The 27,615-nt window shown below is 44.9% G+C and overlaps 2 protein-coding genes and 2 non-coding genes across 4 annotated transcripts; 2 read left to right on the forward strand and 2 right to left on the reverse strand.

Moving 5' to 3' along the window:
- Nucleotides 1–10,107: 10,107 nt before the first annotated feature.
- Nucleotides 10,108–14,097, reverse strand: LOC133055079 (F-box only protein 27-like). Its single transcript, XM_061140551.1, has 7 exons — nt 14,092–14,097; nt 13,444–13,821; nt 13,121–13,241; nt 12,943–13,038; nt 11,582–11,717; nt 10,783–10,911; nt 10,108–10,203 (listed from the first exon to the last, which is right to left on the reverse strand). Exons 2-7 carry the CDS (start codon nt 13,793–13,795, stop codon nt 10,108–10,110), a joined length of 930 nt encoding a protein of 309 aa, XP_060996534.1. The 5' UTR covers nt 13,796–13,821; nt 14,092–14,097.
- A 3,039-nt stretch (nt 14,098–17,136) lies between these two features.
- On the forward strand, nt 17,137–17,243 carry LOC133055385 (U6 spliceosomal RNA). The gene has a single exon (XR_009692661.1). It is a non-coding gene; the product is annotated as a U6 spliceosomal RNA (small nuclear RNA).
- A 261-nt stretch (nt 17,244–17,504) lies between these two features.
- LOC133055271 (U6 spliceosomal RNA) lies at nt 17,505–17,611 on the forward strand. The gene has a single exon (XR_009692571.1). It is a non-coding gene; the product is annotated as a U6 spliceosomal RNA (small nuclear RNA).
- A 7,590-nt stretch (nt 17,612–25,201) lies between these two features.
- LOC133055080 (F-box only protein 27-like) lies at nt 25,202–25,751 on the reverse strand. Its single transcript, XM_061140552.1, has 2 exons — nt 25,709–25,751; nt 25,202–25,554 (listed from the first exon to the last, which is right to left on the reverse strand). The coding sequence occupies exons 1-2, from the start codon at nt 25,749–25,751 to the stop codon at nt 25,202–25,204; spliced, it is 396 nt and encodes a 131-aa protein (XP_060996535.1).
- Nucleotides 25,752–27,615: the final 1,864 nt, after the last annotated feature.

Genomic DNA, 27,615 nt, shown 5'->3' on the forward strand with positions numbered 1-27,615 from the left:
GTCGTCCTCGCCAGGCCAGGCTGCCGCTGCTGGAGACCCAGTGCCAAGCCGTCAGAGTATCCATGACCTCCAGCCTCCACCAGTTCCGCCCCTGCCAGCCACACCCCAAGGCTGTCACTCCCCCAAACCCTATCAGCTGCCTCCCTATCTTCATCACCCCCAACCCTGTCCTCAAGTCCCCAGACTCCCAAGCTGTCCTTGCCAGGCTCCCATCCCCTCCACCCTCCACCATGCACCCCACAGCCGCCCCCCAACCAGTCCCCTCTGGGGCCTGCAGCCCCCGAGCCCTACCCTGCATCTCACTCATTGCCCCTTGCAGGCAACCAAGCTTCTGATGCCCCCAGCTCTACATCTACCCTTTTAATACTCTGGCCCCTCCCTTCTTCCTACCCAGCACCACCCTCCACCACTCACTGCCACTCCCTTTCTGATTCTCCATTCTTTTCCCACCCTTCCCTTCTCACGATCCTGTCCCTCCTCCCTCTGCCTCGACTTACAAGCCTGCCCCTCCCTTTCCTCCCTGGGTGATCTCCAGAAAATCCCTCCATTGGGCTGCATTGGGACCTCGGGGTAGCTACTCAACTGAAGAAAAGCCTTGGAGGAGGGAGGAATTGGCTGAAGTATTCAGTCTTGTCATTGTCATCCCCACCAGTGACCCCTTGGAGTGTTCCTAACCAGGTTGCAAGACCCTTGGTGCTGGGCTTCCCCGGTAATCCAGTGGTTATGAATACACCTACCAATGTAGGGGACACCGGTTTGATCCCTGGTCTAGAAAGATCCCACGTGCCGAAGTGCAACTAAGCCTGAGCGCCACTACTACTGAACCCACGTGTAGTAACTACTGAGGTCTGCGTGTGCCCTAGAGCCCACACACCCTAACAAGAGAGACCACTGCCATGAGGAAGCTGGCAGACTGAAACTAGAGAAAGCCCATAGGCAGCAAGGAAGAACCAGCACCACCAAAAATAAATAAATACATTGTTGTCGTTCAGTTGGGTCCAACTCTTTGTGACCCCATGAGCTGCCAGGCTTCCCTGTCCTTCACTATCTCCCTGAGTTTGAATCCTTGCTTTTAATCTGTATATCAACTCTATCCAGTGTATATTGGCAGTTTGATCTCTGGTTCCTCTGCCTTTTCTAAATCCAGTTTGTACATCTGGAAGTTCTTGGTTCATGTACTGCTGAAGCTTAGTTTGAAGGACTTGAGCATAATCTTGCTGGCATGTGAAATGAGTGCAACTGTATGGTAATTTGAGCATTCTTTGGCATTGCCTTTCTTTGGGATTGGAATGAAAACTGACCTTTTCCAGTCCTGTGGCCACAGCTGAGTTTTCCAAATTTGCTGACATAATGAGTGCAGCACTTAAACAGCATCATCTTTTAGGATTTGAAATAGCTCAGCTGGAATTCCATCACCTCCACTAGCTTTGTTCATAGTAATGCTTTCTAAGGTCCACTTTACTTCACACTTCAGGATGTCTGGCTCTAGGTGAGGGACCACATCATCATGGTTATCTGGGTCATTAAGAGCTTTTTTGTATCATTCTTCTGTGTATTCTTGCCATCTCTTCTTAATCTCTTCTGCTTCTGCTAGGTCTTTGCTATTAAAAAGAAAAAAAGACCTTTGGTGCTGAGCAATTGCTGTTATTTGGGTCAAACATCTGAGTCGGAGGCTTCCTATTCATTAGGTCGCATAAAATTCTTATCACCTTCAAGAATCCAACATCACTAACTCAGAGATCTCATTGCACAGGAGAAAACAGGTTCCAGCAGGAAGCAAATGCATTTCTATCTGACTCCCTAAATAAGTGCTGTTGTTGTTGTAAGCTGTATCCGACTCTTCTGTGACCTCATGGACTACAGCCTGCCAGGTTCCTCTGTCCACGGGATTTCCCAGGCAAAAATACTGAAGTGGGCCGCCATTCCCTTCTCCAGGGGAATCTTCTCGACCCAGGAATGGAGCCTGTATCTCCTGGTTGGCACGTGGATTCTTTACCACTGAGCCACGGGGGAAGCCCCAGTCAACCTTCATGGAGTCTTTCATTCCCAATCAGGGAAATAATAGATATGGCTATGTCCCCACTTCACAGCTCAGAAAACTGAGGCCAAGTGACTTGCCCAAGGTCACACAGCTAGCAGGTGGCAGAGCTGGGATTTGAACCTAACCAGACTTAGCAGCAGCAGGCTGCCTCAGAGGACTTCCCTGGTAGCTCAGCTGGTAAAGAATCCGCCTGCAATGCGGGAGACTTTGGTTCAATTCCTGGGTCAGGAAGATCTGCTGGAGAAGGGATAGGCTACCCACTCCAGTATTCTTGGGTTTCCATGGTGGCTCAGCTGGTAAAAGAATCCACCCGCAATGCAGGACATCTGGGTTCAATCCCTGGGTTGGGAAGATCCCCTGGAGAAGGGAAGGCTCTAGTATTCTAGCCTGGAGAATTCCATGGACTGTATAGGCCATGGAGTCACAAGGAGTCAGGCATGACTGAGCGACTTTCACTCTGGCTGGCTCAAGAATCCTTGGTTTTAATCTGTATGCTGACTCTATCCAATAAAAATAAAAGGGGAGTTACACATATAATTTTCAATATCAGCAAGTAAAACTAGACTTGGATTCTTGCCCACATGGAACTTACCTTCTAGGGGAAGAGACATGGTGAATAGGAGTCATGATAAGCAAATTAGAAACTTTTGGGAAATCAGTAAAAAATAAAATCCCTTGAGATTTCCCTAGCAGTCCAGGGGTTAAGACTCTGAGCTTCCACTATAGCGGAGGTGAGATTGATCCCCTGGTCAGGGAACTAAGCTAGTGGATATTATGGAATTCCAGTTGAGCTGTTTCAAATCCTGAAAGATGACACTGTGGAAGTGCTGTACTCAATATGCCAGCAAATTTGGAAAACTCAGCAGTGCCCGCAGGACTGGAAAAGTTCAGTTTTCATTCCAGTCCCTAAGAAAGGCAATCCCAAAGAATGCTCAAACTACCGCACAATTGCACCCATTTCACACGCTAGTAAAGCAATGCTCAAAATTCTCCAAGCCAGGCTTCAGCAATACGTGAACCGAGAACTTCCAGATGGTCAAGCTGGTTTTGGAAAAGGCAGAGGAACCAGAGATCAAATTGCCAATATCCGCTGGATCATCAAAAAAACAAGAGAGTTCCAGAAAAACATCTATTTCTGCTTTATTGACTACGCCAAAGCCTTTGACTGTGTGGATCACAGTAAACTGTGGAAAATTCTGAAAGAGATGGGAATACCAGACCACCTGACCTGCCTCTTGAGAAACCTGTATGCAGGTCAGGAAGCAACAGTTAGAACTGGACATGGAACAACAGACTGGTTCCAAATAGGAAAAGGAGTATGTCAAGGCTGTATATTGTCACACTGCTTATTTAACTTATATGCAGAGTACATCATGAGAAACGCTGGGCTGGAGGAAGCACAAGCTGGAATCAAGATTGCCAGGAGAAATATCAATAACCTCAGATGTGCAGATGACACCACCCTTATGGCAGAAAGTGAAGAGGAACTAAAAAGCCTCTTGATGAAAGTGAAAGAGGAGAGTGAAAAAGTTGGCTTAAAGCTTAACATTCAGAAAACTAAGATCATGGCATCTGGTCCCATCACTTCATGGCAAGTAGATGGGGAGACAGTGGAAACAGTGTCAGTTATTTTTTTGGGCTCCAAAATCACTGCAGATGGTGACTGCAGCCATGAAATTAAAAGACGCTTACTCCTTGGAAGGAAAGTTATGACCAACCTAGATAGCATATTAAAAAGCAGAGACATCTGGAGAAGGAAATGGCAACCCACTCCAGTATTCCTGCCTGGGAAATCCCATGGACAGAGGAGCCTGGGGCTACAGTCCAAAAGTTAGCCAAGAGTCTGACACAACTAAGTGACTGAACAACAACAAAAAATGAGAAGTAAGTGAAATTTTATATTCTTTAGCGTGCATATTTTAAGTCATTTATTAGTTCCTCTTTTACTAGTAAAATTACAGGAACTAGTAAAAGAGGAACTAATAAATGACTGAAACCAATGCCAAAAATAAAAAACCTTAGTATCTCTGCTTCTCTCCATTCCTCACTCCCTCTTTCTGTGTCCATTTCCTTTTGAGTAATGTCTGCACCTCGTGTATCTCCCCCGTATATTTCTTCATGCTTAAGCATTAACACAAATTATTTTAGTATATTTTTTGCCCAAAAAGCAGATGATACTTTATACATTTCTCTGTAATTTTCTTTTTTACATACAACTGTACATTTTGGCTTTTCTTTTGAGTCAGTAAATGATGACTGAACTTAGTTGTTTTAGTGGTTGGAGTATATTCCACACTCTGCTTGTACTGATACCTATTCAACTGCAGTATTTCCCCAGTTGTGATATTTCAGATTGTCTCTTTTCCATTTAAAATTAGTGCTGCAATAAACAGTCATATATTAAAAAAAATAAAATAAAAAGCAGAGACATTACTTTGTCAACAAAGGTCCGTCTGGTCAAGGCTCTGGTTTTTCCAGTAGTCATGTATGGATGTGAGAGTTGGACTGTGAAGAAAGCTGAGCACTGAAAAATTGATGCTTTTGAACTGTGGTGTTGGAGAAGACTCTTGAGAGTCCCTTGGACTGCAAGGAGATCCAACCAGTCCATCCTAAAGGAGATCAGTCCTGGGTGTTCATTGGAAGGACTGATGCTGAAGCTTAAACTCCATTACTTTGGCCACCTCATGTGAAGAGTTGACTTATTGGAAAAGACCCTGATGCTGGGAGGGATTGGGGGCAGGAGGAGAAGGGGATGACAGAGGATGAGATGGCTGGATGGCATCACCGACTCGATGGACTTGAGTTTGAGTAAACTCCGGGAGTTTGTGATGGACAGGGAGGCCTGGCGTGCTGCGATTCATGGGGTCGAAAAGAGTCGGACATGACTGAGCGACTGAACTGAACTGAACAGGGAACTAAGATCCCTGCATGCCAAGGATTGTGGCCAAGAAAAAAAAAAAAAAAAAATCCCCCTGCCACCCTTCCCCTCCAATCCTCTCCACAAATGTAGAAGAGAATAAAACATTTTTTAAAAATGAAATAAGCATGAAATTAGACTGTGATTCACATAGGCCATCATGAACATAGACTTAACATGGAAATGATCTTGTGTGTTGGAAGGTGATCAGTACTATGGGAAATAGAGCAGGAAAGGGGAAAGGAGGTGATCAGCAGTCTGGGTGGGAGACGCTGAATTCTGAGACATGGATTGACTCTTATACAGGACAAATTTCTTTTCAATGTGTACATTTTCAATGCGATTTTTACTGTCGAGGTTTTCTAACATGTCCCAAATTGGAAGAATGGAAGGAGCACCCTGCTCTAACAGTTCACTCCAGGCCAATCTGTTTTCATCTGTACACCCTCACTTGCTCCCCTGGGGCAATTTGAAGCAAATCTTAGAAACCACTTCAGTCCCGGGGGTCACAAAGAGTTGGACATGGCCGAGCAACTCACTCTTTCATACTTTAGAAACCACACCCTTCTGTCCATAGCAATACATTATTTTTTTGATGTAATGTAATCTGTTTGCTAATGAGATTATGAAAATTGGTTGGATCCAATCAGGGGTTTAAAGAGTGGTGTAAAAAAAATAGGTAAAAGTCTTCAAGTAAAGCTCAAAGGGAAAATACTGACAAGCAAGTTTGTGTCTCCATTCTTCAATTTCCTCCTGAGAGACAATCACTGTTAATTTTTGGAATCATATCCCATGGAGTATGCTGATTAAGAAGAAAAACAAATAAAATTGAGTTCCAAAAGGGTTTTCCACCTAGAAGATAATGATTTGAGAGTAATGGCTTCCAGGAGGGGAAGGTGTATAAGGCACCCCAGGGACCTTTTGAGAAAGTTAGGGCTCCGCTTTTGGTGTCACAGTAATGGGAGTGCTTTTTGGAAGCCGGGCCCGGGACAGTGCCTCCTAGGGGAGAGTCGTCGTGGATTCCTCCTTCTGGTCAATGCTGCGCGTGCATTCCTGTAGGAGGAAAGCTCCCAGATGGGCAGTCACTCATTCCAACTCCATCTGGCTTCATGTACATTTGGAACAGAGCCAGTGCTCGTGAACACTTATCTTAACTCTTAAATGGCCAGGAGGGAGCTCTTTTGACATTTAGAGAAAGTCAGCTTGATAACAAACAGCTTTTCAAAATTCTGACCCTGAGAGAGTAAACGATTTCCTAGGAGAAACCTTAAAGTTATAACTCTTGGTATGTCCTTGAAAGGTAAAACAGCCCACATCATCTGAGACTACAGCCTTAGCTCAATTAGCAGAGTTTAAAACAGAAAGGGAGAGAAAAAAGTGGGGGAGGGACAGAGGCTTTCTGAAACGTAAGCAGAGAAGGTATGACATCTCTGTCTGTGTCTATCTAGATGTCTGAATATCTGTGTGAAAAGTGAAAGTATTAGTCACTCAGTCATATCTGACTCTTTGCGACCTCCTGGATTTAGCCCACCAGGCTCCTCTGTCCATGGAATTCTCCAGGCAAGAAAGGTTGCCATGCCTTTCTCCAGGGGATCTTCCTAACCTGGGGATCGAACCCAGGTCTCCTGTATTGTCAGGCAGATTTTTTACCGTCTGAGCCACCAGGGACGCCCAATGTCTGTGTGTACATTAAAAATACATGTCCTTATCTCTGGATAGTGCTATCAAAATATTACAACATTAATATTGTTAACAATATTCATTTTTCCCATCTAAAAGTATGGGATATCTTTCCATTTCTTTAAATCACCTTCAATTTCCTTTATCAATATTTTATAGGTCTCAGCATATAAGTTTTTCACCTCCTTTGTCAAATTTATTTCTAAGGTATTTATCTTTTGAAGGAACGTTTTGTTTGTTTAAATATTTATGTATTTGGCTGTGTTGAGTCTTAGTTGTGGCATGCAGAATCTCTGCTGCGGCTTTCTAGTTGTGGCTCACAGGCTCCAGAGTGCAAGAGCTCAGTACTTGTGGTGTGTGGGTTGCTCTGAGGCATGTGGGATCTTAGCTCCCTGACCAGGGATCAGACCCTCGTCCCCTGCATTGCAAGGTGAATTCTTAACCCCTGGATCACAAGGGATGTGTGTGTTGAAATTTTAAAAGGGCTTTTTTTTTTTTCCACTTTCAGATATTTCATTGTCAGGGTAAAGAAATGCAACAGATTTCGGTATGTTAATCTTGTATTCTGCTACCTCACTGAATCGTTTGTCAGTTCCAGTATTTTTGTGTAAAGTCTTTAATGCTTTCTCTGTATAGTACCATGTCATCTGCATTTATGACAACTTCACCTCTTCTCTTCCAATTTGGATAACTTTTATTTCCTTTCTTGTCTTATCCTGGTTGCTAGGACTCCCAATATAATGTAGTATAGAAGTGGTGGGAGTGGGCCTCTATGTCTTGTTTCAGGTTAGTGGGAAGGCTTTCAGTTTTTCACTGTTGTGCATTATGTTGACTGTAGATTTGTCATAAATAGCTATAATTATGTTGAGATGTGATCCCTCTATATTCACTTTGACAAGAGTTTTTATTGTGGGTGGATGTTGAATTTTATCAAATGCTTTTTCTGCATCTATTGAGATGATCATGTGGTTTTTGTCCTTTGTTGATGTGGTGTATCACATTGATTGACTTGTATGTGTTGAATCATCGTTGTGATGCTGGGATGAATCCAGCTTGATAATGGTGTATGCTCTTTGTTGGATTTGGTTTACTAGTATTTTGTTGAGAATTTTTGCATCTATATTCAAAGATATTGGTCTGTAGTTTTCCTTTTTGGAGTGGTTTTGTCTGGTTTTGGTATCAGGGTGATGGTGGCTCATAGAATGACTTTGGGAGTGTTCTCTCCCCTTCAGTTTTTTGGAAGAGTGTGAGAGCAATCAGTAAAAGTTCTCCTTATGTTTGGTAGAATTCCCCAGTGAAGCCATCAGTCCTGGACTTTCGTTTGCAGGGAGTTTTAAAATTGCAAAATCTATTTCACTTCTAGTGATAGGTTTATTCAAATTATCTATTTCTTCCTGATGCAGTTTTGTTGTATGGGTTGTATGTTTCTAGAAACTTGTCTATTTCTTCTAGGTGGTCTAATCTGTTGGCATATAATTGTTCATAGTATTCCCTTAATTTTTAAAAAAATTTCTGTAATATCTGTTGCTATTTCTCCTCTTTCTTTTAAAATGTATTCACTTTATTTATTTTTTGGCTGTGCTGAGTCCTCTTTGCTGTGACTTGGCTTTGTCTAGTTGGGGAGAGCAGGAGCTACTCTTTGCAGTGCGTGGGCTTCTCAAAGCGGTGGCTTCTCTTGTTGCGAAGCGCGGGCTCTAGGAGAGGAGGCTTTAGTAGTTGCAACACATGGACTTAGTAATTGTGGTTCTTGCGCTTGGTTGCTCTGTGGCACGTGGGATCTTCCTGGACCAGGGATTGAATCTATGTTCTCTGCATTAGCAGATGGATTCTTAACCACTGGATCACCAGGGAAGTCCAGCATGTGGGATCTTAGTACCTGGACCAAGAATCGAACTGGTGCCCCTGAAATGGAAGCACAGAGTTCTAACCGCTGGATCATGAGGGAATTCCCATTTTTTCCCCCCATTTCTTCTTGTTGAATTCTTATATTATTTATTTGGGTCCTCTCTCTTTTCTCCTTGGAGAGCAGGCCAGAGCTTTGTCTATTTTGTTTACCCTTTCAAAAAACTAGCTCTTGATTTTATTTTTTTTTATTCTTTGAAAAAGTGTATTTTATTTATTTCCTCTCTGAGCTTTATTATTTCTTTCCATCTGCTGACTTTAGGCTTTCTTTATTCTTCTTTTTTCTTAGTTCTTTAGGTGGTGGGTTAGGTTGTTTATGTCAGAGCTTGTTGGTTGTTTGTTTTTTGGGAAAGCCTGTGTCACTATGAATGCTCCTCTTAGAACTGCTTTTGCTGCATCCCATAGATTTTGCATGGTTATGTTTTTAATGTCATTTGTCTCAAGATATTTTTTAATTTTCCCTTTGATTTCATCATTGACCCATTTTTTTTTTTTACTAGCATGTTGTTTAGCTTCCATGGAATATTTATTTTTCCTGTAGTTGATTTCTAGTTTCATGCTGTTGTGGCCTAAAAAGGTGTATGTTTGTGTATATATATATACACATACATATATACATGCACATACATATATATACACACACACATACATATATATATATGTATATATAACACAGTTTTTGTAACTGTGTTACAAAACTTTTGTAACTTTCTATAAACACACATACCTATATACATGGGTGTGTGCTAAGTCACTTCAGTTGTGTCTGACTCTTTGAGTAGCCAATGGACTGTAGCCCAAATGGCTCCTCTGTCCATGGGATTCTCCAGGCAAGAATACTGAAATAAGTTGCCATGCCATCCTTCAGGTGATATTCCAGACCCAGTCTTACAACTCATGCATCGGCAGGTGGGTTCTTTCCCACTAGCGCCACCTGGGAAGCCCATACATACTTACACATATGCATATATGTACAATAAAAATAGAAGTGCATATATATGTCCAAATTAAATTATATGGTTGCCTTTACTTTTTCTTATTCATCGGTTTTTGTCTGTACTGGGTCTTTGTTGCTATGTGCAGGTTTTCTCTAGTTGTGGCACATGGGCTTCTCATTACGGTGGCTTCTCTCGTGGAGCACAGGTTCTGGAGCCTGTGCTCAGTAGTCGTGGCCCACAGGCTTAGTTGCTTCTCTGCATGTGGAATCTTCCTGGACCAGGGATCGGACCCATGTCCTCTGCATTGGTAGGCAGACTCTTAACCACTGGACCAGTGATTGCTTTTTCTTTAGGGCAGTTGTCTCCACCGTTAACTTTCTGTAAATGCCTGACTCATTCCTCATATCCAAATTCCTCCAGCTGACCCCAAAATATCCTCCAGAGCTAAATTGTCCTAACTACAACCCACGCCAGAGGAATAGAGCTCATTAGGTCAGGAGGAAGGACCACACAGGTTCCTTCAGGACCCACATTACATGTGGTCACAACTCTTAGGTCTGTTTCGACCTGTCAACTCCCCTTTGGATGAAACTGACAAAACACCCTCCCCTCAGGGTGTGTCCCATCTTCTACTGCAGGTTGGGGGGAGACTTCAGGGTGGACACGTCAAAGGCAGCAGCAGCTTCATCTGCTTTCCGTCTGGAGACCTGGAGCTCCTTAGGGATCTTGCAGCAGGGAGGGGGGCAGCCATGACCCCTGGACTGGGGTGGGGACAGCCGGATCCTGCTGTTGCAGTTTTCTCTCACCCTCATGACCAGAATGTCACAAATGTGGTGTCACTGTGACATTGTGCCCACATCCACCGCCTGCCCGAGGCTTTTAACCCTGATTGATAACTTTTGATCCCATGATTTCCTTAGGACTTGGGACACAGGGTTCTGACTCTTCCATTCTCTCCACTGGAGAACACCTTCTCTTGATGTTTTCTTCTGCACAGTTTTTCCTCAACTGAAACAACTCCTTACTCTGAACCAAGTAGTCACCAAGGCAGTAACAATGTATTTCTATTAAAAAAGAGGTGAGACACTTTTGGCAAAATTGTATTATATGTATTACCTATGACTGGAAAGATGTTCCTTAATTATTCTCTCCATATTTGAAAAGAATTTCAAAATTACAAAGTAATTTTACATACAGTACAATCAATACAATACAAATACTGAGATGGCTCAGCCAATGGTCCCAGCTCCTGGAAGGAAGGTCAGGTGGTCTTCAAGGACAGCCCTTGATTAGGGTAGACAGACCCGAACGATGACACTAGAGTTCATCAGAGAGACTCCATACTGCTCATTTCTGAACGCCAAGTCCCAGATGTGGCGTTCAAAAGATACAAAGCGGACGCCCTTCTTGATGCTGGAGAACACGTGGCTGGACTGTAGACAGAAACAGAGGTTATTTCTCAGTGTGGCTTCAAAAGCTGAGTTGAGAGCTTCTGGCAGGTGGTATTTTCCCTAGATGGCTGCAACAATGTCTCTACTTCCACATGTCCTTCTAGAATCCTGCCACTCCTCACCCAGGGGTGGAGTCTAATTTCCATCCCCTTGAATCTGGGGGGTTTGCTTGTAACCAAGAGTGTGGTGGGAGTGATGCTGAGTGACTTTCACGAAGTGACTACCATGGTGGGGTCACAAAGGCAATGCAGCTTCTGCTGGTTTCTCCAGAAGGTTCATGGTGGAGCCTGAGCCACCAGGAAGCAGCTGCCTGCTCCGAGGCCGCCATGCTGTGAGGAAGCCCCAGCGAGAGCAAACAGGGAGGTCCTATGGCCAGGCTTTGATTCTAAACCAAGAGCTGCTTGACCAGCCACCAGCTGCTGTGTACACACTCACAGCCCACCCTGCCCTTTAGCTCCAGCCAGTGTGTGAAGGCAACTACCTGAGAGACTGGAGCCAGAAACTCCCAGCAGAGCCCTCCTCATAGAAACCATGAAACATGATAAAATGAGTGCTGTTGTTATTAAGTCACTATATTTGAGGGCAGTTTGTTATACAGCCATAGATCATCATAAGCCCCACTGTCCTTTCCCACACCCCTGCAGAGACTCACCCGAGAAGAGACACTGTTTCTACCACGCCGGATGGGAAAAGGCAGCGGAGAGAAATGGTCCAGGATGGCCTGGTTGGCATCTAGAAGATGGACAGTTAGCTGATATATACAGTCAATTCCTTGTCGGTCATTCCGCCTGTGGGAGAAGGGAAAACCTGAAGGTTAAACTTGCCTTCCCATCTCGCTGGGGGTCTACCTGCTCCATCTCAATGGCTTTCTCATGCATGTAAGTGCAAAATAGTTCTGTGGTCCCCAGGACTTCTACCATCAGTGTCACGTTGGAGCTTGGCCCCTCTGCATCCCCAATGAATCAGTCTACACTAAAGAAGCTCCCCAGCCAGTCTGCATGCACATTCATTTCAGAAGTAATGAACTAGAACCATGCTTTTCAAGGTACTTCCTCACATATTATTTCTCATTCTGTGTTCCACTGGTGGCAAAAGATGTGACTTCCAATGTGTACAATGGTGATGTTTTTAAGATACAATTTTCTTTTCAATCATTTAAAAAGATCCAGGGAAATCTACTGGAGAAGAGCATGGCAATTCACTCCAGTATTCTTGTCTGGAGAATCCTATGGACAGAGGAGTCTGGTGGGCTATAGTCCATGGGGTCACAACTGAAGTGACTGAGAACAGCACAGCATAGAGAAATCTACATAAATCAGTGATGGGATATCCAACAAGATTCAAAGACAGAACATCCAATGTCCTTCAGTGGTAAATAGATAAATTATGGTATATTCCCATAATGGAATATTCTAAACCAGTGAAAGTAAAGTAACAGCAGCTCCATACAATTACGGATGAATTTACAAACATGTTATTGATTAAAAGAAGATATATACTATATACTGTATGACTCCATATATATTAAATGTCCAAATGAACAAAACTGATCTATGGCAACAGAATTCAGGATGGTACTATCCATGGGTTGAAAGTGATGGGGAACAGAGCATGAGGGATGATGAGGGTGGGGTTTGCTAGCAATGTTGATTGAAATGAATGTGTTCACTTTGTAATAATTCACTGCATTGCACAACCAAGATACGTGCTTTTTTGGTGATAGAAATTAAAAATTTAAAAATAAGAGTAGTAACTGGTGTAAATACACAGTTATGTCTTTTTACAGAGACTTGCCATCACCCCACTTCTTAGATGTAGAAGTCCATTCTACTTCTCCCAGAGAAATTTGTCCTAATTTCATATTCATGTATTTTTATGTTCTTCTCATTTGCCATTCATACTGTTCTGTGCCAGCCCCACACAGGTACATACAAAGAGTATAATTAGAAATTTAAAAAATTTCAAGCCAAGATCAGTGCTCAGCTGAAGGGCTGTTTTTGTCATGACACTCACCAGTCAGAGACACAGATCTCAATGTTTCCACTATCCAGGAGTTCGCGCCACAGACCCTCCTTCTCCAGGTCCAACACCTGCTTCTTGCGATACCTCCTAGGAAAGAGGGGGAAAGGTCAATGAGAACCGGACAAGTACTCAACAACCGCCCTGGCCCTTGGGGAAGAGGGACGTTCACCTGTAGGAAGACAGGAAGCTGGTTTGCATATAGGCCCTCGGCATGACCTCCAAGTTTTCCTTCTCCTCCGCCCAGTCATCTTCACGGCTCAGCACGTGAAGCCTTCCTTTCTGGAAACCTCCTGTTAAATGAAAACAGTTAGTGCCCAAGTTCCTTGCCAACCCACCCGCCCAGGGATAAGTCTCCCCGGGGGTTTCCCTTGGGGGATCTCCCGCTCTTCTCTTGGGATCCATTTCCACCCGGTTCACCGAGTCCAAGCGCCCCATGCGTCTGGCCCCTCCCACCTTCTCCCTGGAGTAAGACCCCTTTCCTGGGCTCCCCACCTAGGCCACGAGGGTTCCGGAGGAGGTTGCGTCCTATGGGTCTGCGCTCGCAGAAGCGGCCCAGGATGCAGGGCCCGGGGTCGTCAGCAGGGGGCAAGCAGGTGCGGATGACGGGCCACAGGTCGGGGTGTTTCCAGGGCAGGATGCTCCGCCACAGGTACCAGGCGTCCACCAGGTCTCGCCAGCGCCGGCACACCGGGCGGCACTGCCGGAGCAGCGTGCGTGGGGGCAGGTAGCTCAGCACCTCCCGGAGCATCTCGGTGGGCAGTTGGTTCGGGCCCGGCGCCTCCTTGGGCTCGGGCTTCAGAGCGCAAACACCGACTGGCCAGTTTCTGGAAGCTGAGGTACACATGGTCTCCTCTCCAGGCGTGGTTGCCGCTGCAGGAGAGTCAGTGTCCAAGCATCAGGGACCTGCAGCTTCGACGGCCAGCCTCCGCCAGCTGCACTCCAAGAGTGCCATTTCCAAACCCTGTCAGCTGCCTCTCCATCCTCACCATCCCCACCAGCCCCATCCTCAAGTCCCCAAACTCTCAACCCATGCTTTGCCAGCCGACTACTGCAGACCCTCTCCTCCACAGGCAGCACAGCGCAGCGCAGCCGACGCCCACCCAGCCCACCCCCGTGGCCTCGCAGACCCCAGAGTCATACCCTGCATCTCAGCCAGTGCTCCAGGTGGGCTAGCCTGTCACCTTGCGTTCTGCACCTCCATCGCCAAGTCTGCCCTTTTTATAGGCCCGCCCCTCCCTAAGACTAGCACCGCCCACCCGGCCCCGCCCCCTGCCCCACCTTCCCGCCGACCATCCAATCTCTACCCCTCCGCTCCCTTCTCACTGTCAGGCCCCCTCCTCCCTCGGCCTTGAACCAATTTACTAGCCAACCCCTCTGGCCCCGCCCCTCATATTCTCCAGAACCCCTTCATCAGGTTGACTAGGGGAGTTAATATGGAGCCAAATGTGACATGGACAATGTTGTCGGACATTTATTAATACAAATGTTCAAGAAATTATATGAAGTTCCCCAAATTTTAAGTATTCCATGATGCAGTCATGCTTCTAGCTATTAGTAATGTCTTAAAATTTGTATGTCTCAGAAATAGCCAAATTTCTTTGACGACTGCATTGTTATCAGGTCTTTAACCATGCGTAAGTCTTTTGCCCTCGTAGACAGTTATTGTCTTACTCCAATGCTTTTACAAAAATGCTTGTCGATGACTTGCTTTTATGCTACAAAACTACATTAGACTTGGTAGCAAAGGGACTTTGACTTTGTGTGATGGTTATTTCCGAAACGACTCTCTTATGGAAGGCTACTGAAGATGTAGTAATGGGGTCTCCTTTAACTATGTCTCACAGTCAATCGAGTCTCTTCTATACTTTCAAAACACGCCACACAGTTCTGCAAGCCAACAGACTTCTTATGAAGTATTGTTGCTTTAATACTGTGGTTTTCGTGGGTTTGTTTTGTTTTGTTTTTTTGGCCACTGTGGTATACCTTACAGGATCTTAGTTCTCTGACCTGAGATCAGACCTAGATGGCCCCCAGTGAAAGCACCCAATCCTAACCACTGGGTGGCCAGGGAATTCCCAACACTATTCTGGCTTGATCTACTCTAGTCTTGCAACTTCCAGCATCACAACAAGAAAAAAAAAAAAAATGATTGCATTTTGTTAACAGATTGGATTAACTTCTTGCTCCCAGGAAGGACCTGTTAACACAAGAAACCCCTATTGATAATACTGATATAATTAGTTTTATGGATGGGTCCTACGTAAAGGATGAGCCGGGACATTATTGAGCTGGATATACAATGACACCCACAGTGAACATAATTTGAAAGCTCTTATTTACCAGAAACAAAGGTAGCACAACATGCCAAATTAATTGCCTTAATTTTTTAGCTTGTCTTAAAGACCAGGTAACAAATATTTATACTGACAGTCATTATGTTTTTGGAGTGGTACACAACTTTTGAATGCCATAAAAACATTGAGTACTTTTAAAAAATTATTTATTTGATTGTGTCCAATCTAGGTTTTGGCAATTGGGATTTTCAATCTTCATTGCCCGGTATGTGGGATCTAGTTCCCTGACCAGGGATCGAACCCAGCCACCTGCACTAGGCATGTGGAGTCTAGTCACTGGATCACCAGAGATATCCCAACAATAAAGTTTTTAACAGCTTCAGGGCAACCTACAAAAAAAAAAAAAAAAAAAGAAAGAAAACCTATTGACAAATTATTAATTGCTATATAGCTACTATACAACTGCTAAAGCAGTTATCAGTTATTAAGACACCAGGGCATTCCAAATCTGACACTATGGAAGCTAAAAGGAATCACTTGCTGATGCTGCAGTCAAACAGGCAGCTTTAAATATTTATTCTGTGCAGCTGTGAAAATGTCCACTTTTCTCCATTAACCCTGCTAACCCAATAAAAGGTTTTTTTCCTACAGGTTCAAGAAATCGCTACTAATAAAGAGAAACAGATACAGCAACAAAAAGGAGGAATTTTGACCCCAGCACACAAATATGGTTTAGCTCTAATAAAACCAAACCAAACCAAACATTAGTGTCTATTGAAACCCAATTGCTGATACTTCATCACGAACATTGGACATCTGAGAAAGTACTTTTATGGGGAAAACAATATTTTGAAAATTTTCACCCAAGATGGCTCAAAGGAAACACATTACATTATTGAGATACTTTTAAAAAATTGGGAACTACTTTTACAAAGAGCTCCCAGGAGATGGGAAGGATCATGGATTACAGTCCAGAAATTTTGCTTATTGGAAAGGACATTAAAAAATGATTCTTTGCAGCCACCATAGAAAGAAACATATCAGATATTATTACCTAATCCATGCACTGACAAACTGAGAGACATTAATTCATGGATTCACATCTCTCATTCTCCACCTGAATGGACTCTGATGGCTATTTCTAGCACTTGATTTAAACTAAGACAAGCATCACCAAGCTCAGAAGAGAAGAAAATGACAAGAGTAGCAGATAGCTGACTGAAGAGTCTGGGCCACACCTGAAAGACACATTGTACCAGTTCAAATGTACTGTTGCCAAATGTCTATCTTGCAATCAAAATTAAAAGTTATTAAACTCTTTAGTAACACTATCACTACTGGGGGCAATAACTACTGGGGGCAATTTAACCAATCACTGGATTTTGTCATCAAATTCATCAGTTAATAAGACTAATAGAAGCCCCTTGTAATTCTCATCACTGATTTTTCAGATGTTCCTATAAGCTATTAAAGTATTCCCATTAGCATATAGCCCCATGTTTGTTTACTACAGTCAATTAATTTATATGATTCTGAAGTTTCTATGATGAAAAGCTGATGCTGCAAAGCAATGGCTCTTGATTTTTGAAACTACTTTGCAAGGAGAAACTTGTGTGATAATTTAGACAATGTTATATTTTCACTTCAGATGAGTCCTCTAATATAACCATCTAATGACTCACATACAAAGTAAAAAGTCCTTCAAAGGATGCACTTTTTAGTCTAAATGAAATCTTTGGTAAATGGTTCAGTTCTGGTTGGCTTAAATATCTGCTTATGACTTTGTTATTGTTGTTGGCTCTGTTGATTTATTTCTATATCATTTATACAGTAATAAAGTCTTGCACATTGCAGTATATATTCAAAACTCCAGCTAAAATAAGGATGTCTAGTGCTCGCTTTGGCAGCACATATACTAAAATTGGAATGATACAGAGAAGATTAGCATGGCCCCTGCACAAGGATGACACGCAAATTCATGAAGTGTTCCATATTTTTGGTTGGATGCATGAGACAAGTGCTCAGGGCTGGCACACTGGGAAGACCCAGAGGGATCAGATGGGTAGGGAGGTGGGAGGGGGGATCGGGATGGGGAATGCATGTAAATCCATGGCTGATTCATGTCAATGTATGGCAAAAACCACTACAGTATTGTAAAGTAATTAGCCTCCAACTAATAAAAATAAATGACAAAAATATATATGTATCTAAATTAAAAAAAAATAAAATAAAATAAGGATGTCTAAATGACCTGAAACTGTGCTCGCTTCGGCAGCACATATACTAAAATTAGAACGATACAGAGAAGATTAGCATGGCCCTTGCGCAAAGATGACACGCAAATTCGTGAAGCGTTCCATATTTTTGACTCTGTGGGAGAAGGCGAGGGTGGGATGTTTCGAGAGAACAGCATCGAAACATGTATATTATCTAGGGTGAAACAGATCACCAGCCCAGGTTGGATGCATGAGACAAGTGCTCGGGCCTGGTGCACTGGGAAGACCCAGAGGGATCGGGTAGAGAGGGAAGTGGGAGGGGGGATCAGGATGGGGAATACATGTAAATCCATGGCTAATTCATGTCAATGTATGACAAAAACCACTACAATATTGTAAAGTAATTAGCCTCCAACTAATAAAAATAAATGAAAAAAAAAATGACCTGAAATTATTGATTTTATCTACTGTTCTCTATAAAGGCCATGCATAAGGCACATACAGGGTGAAATTGGCATAAGTCCTATCGGACAACCTAGAATCGACTATCAGTCCTTGTGAAATATTCTCTAGCATAACCCCCTAAAAGGAAAGGAAAACTGGGCTCTTAAGACTGGCATCAAAGAACATGATGAATTCAGGGCAGGTGAGCAACCACCCTGGCATTGGAGGCCAGATATTTGATCACCTAATGCTTTCTATTGAAATAATAATATTCAAAAGGGGGAAGTGATGACATAAAATTTATATTTGAACAGAAAGAGAAAAAATTAAACATAAGGGACTTCTCTGGTGGTCCACTGGTTAAGAATGTGCCTTGCAATCCAGGGGACCTGGATTTGATCCATGGTTAGGGAACTAAGATCCCACATGCTGTGGAGCAACTATGCCTGCATCACAACTCCAGAGCCCACAAGCTCTGGAGCCTGCACACCACAGCTTGAGAGGTGCAAAGAAAGATCCTGCATGGCCCAGCAAGGATCCCACAAGCTGCAACTAAGATGTGGCACAACTCTGGTGGCACAAGAGACCGTGTCTGATTTCTTAGTCATTAGCTGGTTACAGATGGGCTTAGATTACACTTTTCTGTGCGTACCTTATAATTTCAATACAAACTTGAAACATAAAACAAGAAGTGAGCTTGATAACTGTTGAATCTGGGTGATGGGGATATGAGGTTTTATTATGCTATTTTCTTTCCTTTTGTGTGTGTGTGTGAAAGCTCAAAGTTAAAAAAAAATTAATTCCATAAATGATCCAGAAATTCCACTTCTGGATAAATACCTAAAAGAACTGAAAGCAGAATCTTGAAGAGATATTTGTACACCCATGTTTATAGAAATATTCACAACAGCCATAATTGGAAGTAACCCACGTGTCCCTTGACAGATGCCTGGATAAGCAGAATGTGGTGTTTTTGAGGCTGAATGTTATTCAACCTTAAAAAAGAAATTCTGATATATTCTACAATATGAACTTTGTGGACATTACTCTAGAGAAATAAGCCAGACACAAAAAGACAAAAACTGTATGATGCCATTTATACAAGGTTCCTAGAGTAGGGAAATTCATAGAGAACAAGTGGAATGGTGTTTGCTGGGGGGTGAGGGGGAAAGAATGGAGAATTGTTGATTAACGGGTAAAAAGTTTCAGTTTTACAAGATGAAAAGTGTTCTGGAAATTGGCCCCACCATAATGTGAATATACTTAATATTTCACTCATGCTAAGTTGCTTCAGTTGTGTCCAACTCTGTGCGACCCTGTGGGAAGCCCATACTTAATATTAGTGAATGTAAAAAAGGTAAAGATGGAACTTTTGATAATTAAGAATTATTTTGTTAAACAAATTTTAGGGACTTCCCTGGTGGTCCAGTGGTTAAGAATCCTCCTGCCAATGCAGGGGACACAGGTTCTATCTGTTGTCTAGGAAGATCCCACATGCCTCAGAGCAACAAAGCCCATGTTCCACAACTACTGAAGCCCAAGCCTCCAGAGCTCGTGATCTGCAACAAGAGAAGTCACCACAATGAGAAGACTGAGCACTGAGGAGTCTCTGCTTGCCACAAGTAGAGAAAACCCGTGCGCGGCAATGGGGATCCAGCACAACCAAAGATAAATATATAAAATTAAAAATTTCAAATTCCATTTACAAAAGCCTAAGGTAGCTCAGAACAAATATAACAAAAGATATGCAGTATTCTATAAAAAATTTATGAAACACCATGGAAGGGCACTAAAAAAAGAGTTAAATACTGACACACAAAAAGGGCAAGATTTCTAGGTAATAATATGGACTAATTCAAAAGCAGGTCCTCAGGGTAAACGTGAAGTTGTGGGTTGGTGAGTACAATATTTCCACATGACTTAAAAACAGAACAATGCCGTATGATAATTGTGGGACAAACATAGGTAGAAAAAGGAGAAAGTCACCCAAAGTGTGTGCCTTCCCAGGATAGTCGTTGGAAGTGGGAAGTGGGACTGGAGGGATGGAGCAGATATGGAGTATCTGGTTTGTCACAGCTGGAATTTGAAACCTGGCAGTCTTGGCTTCCCTGGCAGCTCAGATGGTAAAGAATCCACTTGCAATGCAGGAGACCTGGGTTTGATCCCCAGGTTGGGAAGATCCCCTGGAGGAGGGCATGGCAACCCACTCCAGTATTCTTGCTTGGAGAATCCCCATGGACAGAGGAGCCTGGCGGGCTACAGTCCCTGGGGTCGCAAAGAGTCGGATATGACTGAGTGACTAAGCACAGTCTTGTCTTCAGAAGTGATGCTAATGATTCCTCTAGGCTCTATGCCAAGTTCATGGATGGCTGGTGCAGAAGGGTCAGGGGCTTAGATACCTGCCTCCACCCCCACGCCAGTCACTGCTGGATCAGATGTTCCGCCCATAACTGTCACCATTCAGCAGCACGTGCAGAAGAATCCAGACCCTCGAATGGACCCAGGAGATCCTAGGAGGCCAGGATCAGCTACAAGTCACTGATGACTGAGATGGCCCGGCCAATGGTCCCAGCTCCTGGAAGGTACGGGCAGGTAGGGTAGTCTTCAAGGTCAGCCCTGGACTAGGGCAGACGAACCCACGTGATCACACTGGAGTGAAATTATGGAGTCCCAATCACTGGACCACCGGGGAAGTCCCCCTTCAATCAAGGCACATGTTGAAGTTGGAAAACACATGGCTGACCTATAGAAAGGAAGAAGTAATTCTCCTTGAGCCTTCAGAAGCTGAGTTGCAGGCCTTCTGGCAGGTGATATTTTCCACAGATGGCTGCCATAATGTCTCCAGTTCTACATCCTTCTAGAATCATACCACTCCTCACCCAGGGGTGGGGTCTAATTCCCACTCCCATGAATCCAGGCGGGTTCATTGTAACCAAGAGTGCGGTGGGAGTGATGCTGAGTGACTTTCACCAAGTGACTTCCATGGCAGGGTCACAAAGGCGATGCAGCTTCTGCTGGTTTCTCCAGAAGCCGCATGGTGGAGCCTGAGCCACCAGGAAGCAGCTGCCTGCCCCGAAGCCGCCATGTTGTGAGGAAGCCCCAGCTAGAGCAAACAGGGGGATCCCACGGCCAGGCTCCGAGACTAAACCAAAAGCTGCTTGGCCGGCCACCAGCTGCTGTGTACACACTCACAGCCCACCCTGCCCTTCAGCTCCAGCACATGTCTGAAGGGAACTACATGACAGACCAGAGCCGGAAACTCTCAGCAGAGCCCTCCTCATAGAAGCCATGAGAGGAGATAAAATGACTGCTGTTGATACTGAGACACTAAATTTGCGGGCAATTTGTTATGCAACATTAGTTCATCAGAAACTCCACCATCCTTTCCCCTCACCCCTGTCAGAGACTCACCCCCTAGGAGACACTGTCCACTGCTGAAAAGAACAGGCATAAAAGAGAAATGACCCAGGATGGACTGGTTGGCTTTTAGAAGTTGGACAATGAGATGATACAAACTGTCAGAGTCACGTCGGCTGGTTCACCTATGGGAGAAGGGAGACCTTGAAGGCTGGACTTGCTGCTTCATCTTTTTGGATGTCTGCCTGCTTCACGTGTATGGCCTTTGCATGTATGCAAATCCAAAATGTGATTCCAATGACAAGCACCATCAGGGTCCTTTGGCAGCTTGGACCCTGCCTATATCCAACAAATCCCAATGAATTGCACTAAATAAGCTCCCCAGGGACTTTCCTGGCAGTCCAGACCCCATGCTTCCAATTCAACAGGAATGGGTTTGATCCCTGAAGGGGGAACTAAGATCCCACAATGAGCCCATTAAAAAAAAAAAAAAGCTCCCAGCTGGTCTGCATGCACATTCATTTCGGAAGTAATTAACTAGATTCGTGGGCTTCAAGGTACCCCCACCCACTGTTGTTGTTTAGTTACTAAGTCCTATCTTGACTCTTTTTTTTTTGCAACCCCATGGACTGTAGCCCGCCAGGCTCTTCTATCCATGGGATCTCTCAGGCGAGAATACTGGAGTGGGTTGCCATTCCCTTTTCCAGGGGATCTTCCTGACCCAGGGATCGAAACCACATCTCCTGCATTGGCAGGCAGACTTTACTACTGAGCCACCAGGAAGCATATATATGTGTATATTATCTTCTGGAGATACATATCCAGAATACCAATGTAGGATATATTCCATTTTTAATTTGGTGTATATATATATATATACACCAACACTTACATATATTCATAATGTACAATATATATGTGTATACATATGTGAAAGTGAAAGCTGTTCAGTTGTGTTCGACTTTTTGCAACCCCATGGACTGTAGCCCGCCAGGCTCTTCTATCCATGGGATCTCTCAGGCGAGAATACTGGAGTGGGTTGCCATTCCCTTTTCCAGGGGATCTTCCTGACCCAGGGATCGAACCCGAGTCTCTGACGTCGGCAGGTGGATTCTCTACCACTGAACCACCTGGGAAGCACCTCCTCCCATAGGCAGGTCCCAATGTATGGTCTTTGCTCCCTGCTTCTGGGATGTAATCTCTGGACACTTGGGATGTTATGTCTGACAGGAGTAACCTTGTTTGCCTGGGGACCTTAGACCATACCAGACAGCCTGCCAATGTGATTGTCATGTGCTGGTCATGTCCACATGGATAGTCTATAATGGGGGCTAGTCACTTCATGAAGACAAGCAATGTGACTTAGGTGCTTCAGGCAGTGTTAGTTGACCTGGAGGCTAAGATTAAACTCATGATAAACCCCCTATAAACTCAGGTGAGCTTCCCTGGTTGGCATCACTCCCTGCATACTGTCACCAACGGAGGCCAGGACAGTGATGCGTCCTGACTCCACAGGGAGGAGAGGGCAATGGAAGTCTGGGGTTGGATACTTCTTCTGGATGCTGCCCTGTGATTGGCTAATTTTATCTGTATTTTTTTCCCTCTAATAAACTAATGTTATAGAGTTTTCATTCAAGTCTATGTCTTTCTAGTCAATTGCTGAGGCTGAGGGTGGCTTTGAGAATCCCCCTACCTGGTAGTTGAAAGGTTCTCTTGATGTTGTGACCTCTAACCTTGTAGTTGGCTCTAAACTTCAAGGATCTTGACACCTGGCTCTCTCATCCTAGACACTCCTATCTAATTGGTATAGAGTGTGACCCAGGCATTGGGAGTTTTCAGGGTTTCTGGGTGATTTTTGGCGAAACTGAGGAGTCGCTGATTATAATCCACTGGTACACCATTGCTCAACGCCTTACAAATATGCTATAATAGTTTGATAAAGAATTAAAAACAGAAGTTGACTGTAAATACATCTTCTAATGAGATGGATTTGCAGAAGGGTCAGTTTATGGTGCCTTGATTGAAAATAAGTTTGGGGGACTTGCCTGGTGGTCTACTGGTTAGGGCTCCATGATTCCACTGGAGGGGGCACAAATTCTGTCCCTGCTCGGGGAACTAAGATGTTTATATTTTGGTGTAGCACGGCCAAAAAAATTTAAAAATAAAAAAATAAAATAAGCACAGGACTTCCCTGGTGGCCCAGTGGCTAAGACTTTGCACTACCAATGTAGGGGGCTAGGGTTCAATCCCTGATCGGGGAACTAGATCCCACATGCCATACCTGAGGGGTCACATGTTGCAAGGTCAAAGATCCCGCATGCTGGAAACTAAGACTCAGTGCAGACAAATAAATAAATTTAAAAACAATTTTTAAAAAGCTCCCGAGTTTCTGAAATCCCCAACCTTCATCATCAGGCTGTGCACAGAATGTACCATTTAAAAAAAAAAAAAAGAAAGAAATTTGGTAAGGCCAAAATTTCAGCTGGTCACTCTGCCTATTTCTCAAGTAGTCTTTACATCTGGGGACCATATAACACAGTAAGGGGCTTTCTTTTTCTGTAAAACTGGAGGACTAGACTATGAGATAGCAATTGGGAAGAATAACTATATGATTCTCCCACCACACATGTGATCTGTAGCTGAGTTATTTTAAAACAGGGAACAGAGGTGTAGAGGTTTGGAATTTGCCTCCCTTAAAATTGTCTGAGTCAGGTATCCCACGGAAGGTGCTCATGGACCACCATGGTTTCAAAACCATCATACAGAGCACAAGCCCTGGAGTCAGACAAGCCTGAACCTAATGCCAGGTTCTGCTATGCCACTAGGGGAAGTCATCTCCCCTTTCTGAACTACTCAATTTGAGATTTCAAAACACACATTAACCCACAGGATCAAGGATCATGAAGGGTGCTGAAACAGGTCACAGTTCAAACCACTGGCTCTGTGGCTGACGTGGAACCCTGCCTTACACCCTGTGACTTGCCCAAGGCCACAAAACCAGGAAGCCACTGTTTGAGTGTGGGAGGTCTGGCTCCAGAATCTGACCTCTTAGCTAACTCTATCTTGCCTCCTCCTAAACCAAGTCCTCTGTATAGGATCCAAGCGGGCATCTTCCCGTCCAGGTCCATTTTGGGGGCTAGGAGAGGGTTCAGGGAGTGGACACGGCTAAGTAGTAAAGCTCTGATGGTGGTGAAGTCATTTCCCTTCCTGCTTTATCTAAGGGGTTGCTGGGAGGCCTACATGCTTTGTCACCCATGCCAAGGTCAGCCTTGTTTTTAAAGCTGCTTTTGTCACACGCACCAGTCAGAGACATAAATCTCAATCTTCCCACTATCCAGGAGTTCTGGCCACAGACCCTCCTCCTCCAGGTCCAACACTTGCTTCTTTTTATGACTCCACCTAAGAAAGCAGAACATAAATCAATGAGAACCCATAACAAGAACTCACCACTGTCCTGGCCCTTGGGGAATAAGGATATTCACTGGTAGGCACCTTGGAAGCTCATCTGTGAAGGGACCCTAGGCATGACCCTCTATTGCCAGGGGGTCCCAACTTTGCTGAACCATGGATTTCTGGAGGTCTTGTGTAAAATAAAAAAGGTGTGTGATGGGGGGGGTGGAGGGATATTTAGGGAGTTTGGGGTGGGCATGTATATATGGCTATATTTAAAACGGATAACCAACAAGGACTGATTGTATGGAACTCTGCTCAATATGCGGCAGCCTGGATGGGAGGGGGTTTGGGGGTGGGGATGGATACACGGATATGTATGGCTTAGTCCCTTCCTTGTTCCCCTGAAACGATCACAATATTGTTAATCGGCTATATCCCAATACAAAATAAAAAAGTTTTTTTAAAAAAAGAGATTTGTGACCAAGTTTCCGACCAGCCCTCCAGCCCACGGAGAAGTCCCATAGGTTTCCCATGAGGCTACACCTCTCAAGACCCTCCCATCCGCATCCTGAGGACCCCTTTACTGGGCTCCCCACCTTCGACCCTGGGGTTCCAGAGGACGTTGCGTCCTATGGGTCTGCACTCGCAGAAGCGGCCCAGGATGCAGGGCCCGGGGTCGTCAGCAGGGGGCAGGCAGGTGCGGATGACGGGCCACAGGTCCGGGTGTTTCCAGGGCAGGATGCTCCGCCACAGGTACCAGGCGTCCACCAGGTCTCGCCAGCGCCGGCACACCGGGCGGCACTGCCGGAGCAGCGTGCTTGGGGGCAGGTAGCTCAGGACCTCCCGGAGCAGCTTGATGGGCAGTTGGTCCACACCCACTGCCTCCCCGGGTTTGGGATCTGGAGGCTGGACCCAGGCGGGCAGGACCGCCTGGAGGCCGAGCTGTCCATTTTCGTTTTACCAGGCTGGACTACCACTGCGGGAAAACCAGGGTCATACTTCAGGGTTTCAGGGATCTGAAACCTCCGCCAGCCCCACCCCTGCCAGCCATACCCCGAGACTGCCAGCCCCTAAATCCCGCCAGCTGTCTCTCCATCCTTGCCACCCCCAGCCCCGTCCTCAAGACCCCAGACCCTGCATCCGTCCTTGCCAGCACAGCCCCCTGTAGCCAACCCCTTGGGACTCTGCAGCCCCCTGAGTCCTACCTTGCATCTCAGCTATTGTTCTGCAAGCTTTGGCCTAGCTTCAGGCGCTCCCCGCCCCCCCTTTTATCCCCTGGCCCCTCTCTTCTTAATACCCTGCACCACCCGGCGACACCCCCACTCTCTTCCCTACTTCACATTCTCTGCCCACCCTTCCCTTCTCACTGGCCTGCCCCTCCTCCCTCTGCCTCGACTTACTAGCCCTTCCCTCCCATCTCCACCTCCAGTGATCTCCAGAAACTCTCTCTATTTTGGGCTGTGTTGGGACCTTGGAGGTAACTACTCAACTGAGCCAAAACCTCAGAAGAGGGAGGGGTTGGTGGAAGTATTCAGAGTCTTGTCACCTGCCATCCTCATCAGTGACCTCTTGGAGTGTCCCTAACCAGGCTCTGAGTTCAGTTGGTGCTGAACACTTGCTGTTATTCATTCAGCCATCTGGGTGGAAGCCCTCATATCCTTTAGCTCTTGTAACAATTCTCATCACCTTGAAGGATCCAGCATCACTATTCCAGAGATCATTGCACAGGAGAAAACAGGCTGCAACAGGAGACAAACGTTCTTTTTTTCTTTTTAATTTTTAACATTTATTTATGTATTAGGCTGTGCTGGGTCTACTTTTCACTTTCATGCACTGGAGAAGGAAATGGCAACCCACTCCAGTATTCTTGCCTGGAGAATCCCAGGGATGGGAGCCTGGTGGGCTGCTGTCTATGGGGTTGCACAGAGTCAGACATGACTGACGTGACTTAGCAGCGGCAGCAGCAGCAGTGCTGGGTCTTAGTTGCAGTACTCCAAGTCTTCTGTCTTTGCTGAGGAATCTTTGGTCGTGGCATGTGGGATTTAGTTCCCTGACCAAGGATCAAACCCAAGCCCCCTGCATCGGGAATGTGGAATCCTGGCCACTGGACCATCAGGGAAGTCTCCCAAGTGCACCTCTATTTGACTCCCTAAAAGAGTTCTGTAACCCGTAATAACCCCAGCCAACCTTCATGGAGCCTTTTACTATCAGTCAGAGGAGCATCACAGACTCAATGGATATGAGTTTGAACAAATTTCAGGAGACAGTGAAGGACAGGGAAGCCCGTTGTGCTGCAGTCATGGAGCAGCCAAGAGCTGGACACGAGTTAGCTACTGAACAACAACAGGAGCAACCCACTAAGATAGGGGCTGTGTCTCCACTTCACAGGTTGAAAACTGAGGCCAAGTGACCTGACCAAGGTCACATAGCTAGTAGGTGACAGAGCTGGGATTTGAACCTAGCCTGGCGGGCTCTAGAATTCTTGCTTTTAACCTCTGTACCAACCCTATCCAAGAAAAATGAAATGCAAGCTACACATTTAATTTTAAATATCAGCAAGTAAAACCATCATGGATTTTTGCCCACGTGGAACTTACCTTCTAAGGGAGAGTGATATGATGAGCAGGAGACCGAATAAGCAAATTAGATACTTTTGGGAAATCTCCTGTCAGCTCCCCAACATGTTCTTCACAATTGTAGAAAAACTGTTTCATTATGGAGTAATCGTTAAATCAGACTGTGATTCACATGGGCCATGATGAGCAATAGACATGACATGTGAATGACATCTGTGTTGGAAGGTGGGAAATAGAGTAGGGAAAAGGAAAGAGGGCCATAGCAGTCTGCGCAGGAAGACCTTGAATTTTAAGAGGTGGACTGACTGTAATACAGGGCATATTTCTTTTCAAGGTGTACATTTTTCAATGCAGTTTTTCCTACTGAAGTTTTTCCCAAAGTGG

Source organism: Dama dama, chromosome 4 (assembly GCF_033118175.1).
Source record: "Dama dama isolate Ldn47 chromosome 4, ASM3311817v1, whole genome shotgun sequence".
Taxonomy (NCBI): domain Eukaryota; kingdom Metazoa; phylum Chordata; class Mammalia; order Artiodactyla; family Cervidae; genus Dama; species Dama dama.

Coding starts and splice junctions, on each gene's coding strand:
- LOC133055079 (XM_061140551.1), bottom strand. CDS start 13,795: ATGTGTACCTCAGCTTCCAGAAACTGGCCAGTCGGTGTTTGCGCTCTG. Junction 11,718..12,942: donor GAGATCTGTGTCTCTGACTG/GTGAGTGTCATG, acceptor CTTCTCCCACAG/GCGGAATGACCGACAAGGAA. Junction 10,204..10,782: donor ACTCTAGTGTCATCGTTCGG/GTCTGTCTACCC, acceptor CCCTGCTGCAAG/ATCCCTAAGGAGCTCCAGGT.
- LOC133055080 (XM_061140552.1), bottom strand. CDS start 25,751: ATGGAGAGACAGCTGGCGGGATTTAGGGGCTGGCAGTCTCGGG. Junction 25,555..25,708: donor TAGGGGCTGGCAGTCTCGGG/GTATGGCTGGCA, acceptor TCCAGCCTCCAG/ATCCCAAACCCGGGGAGGCA.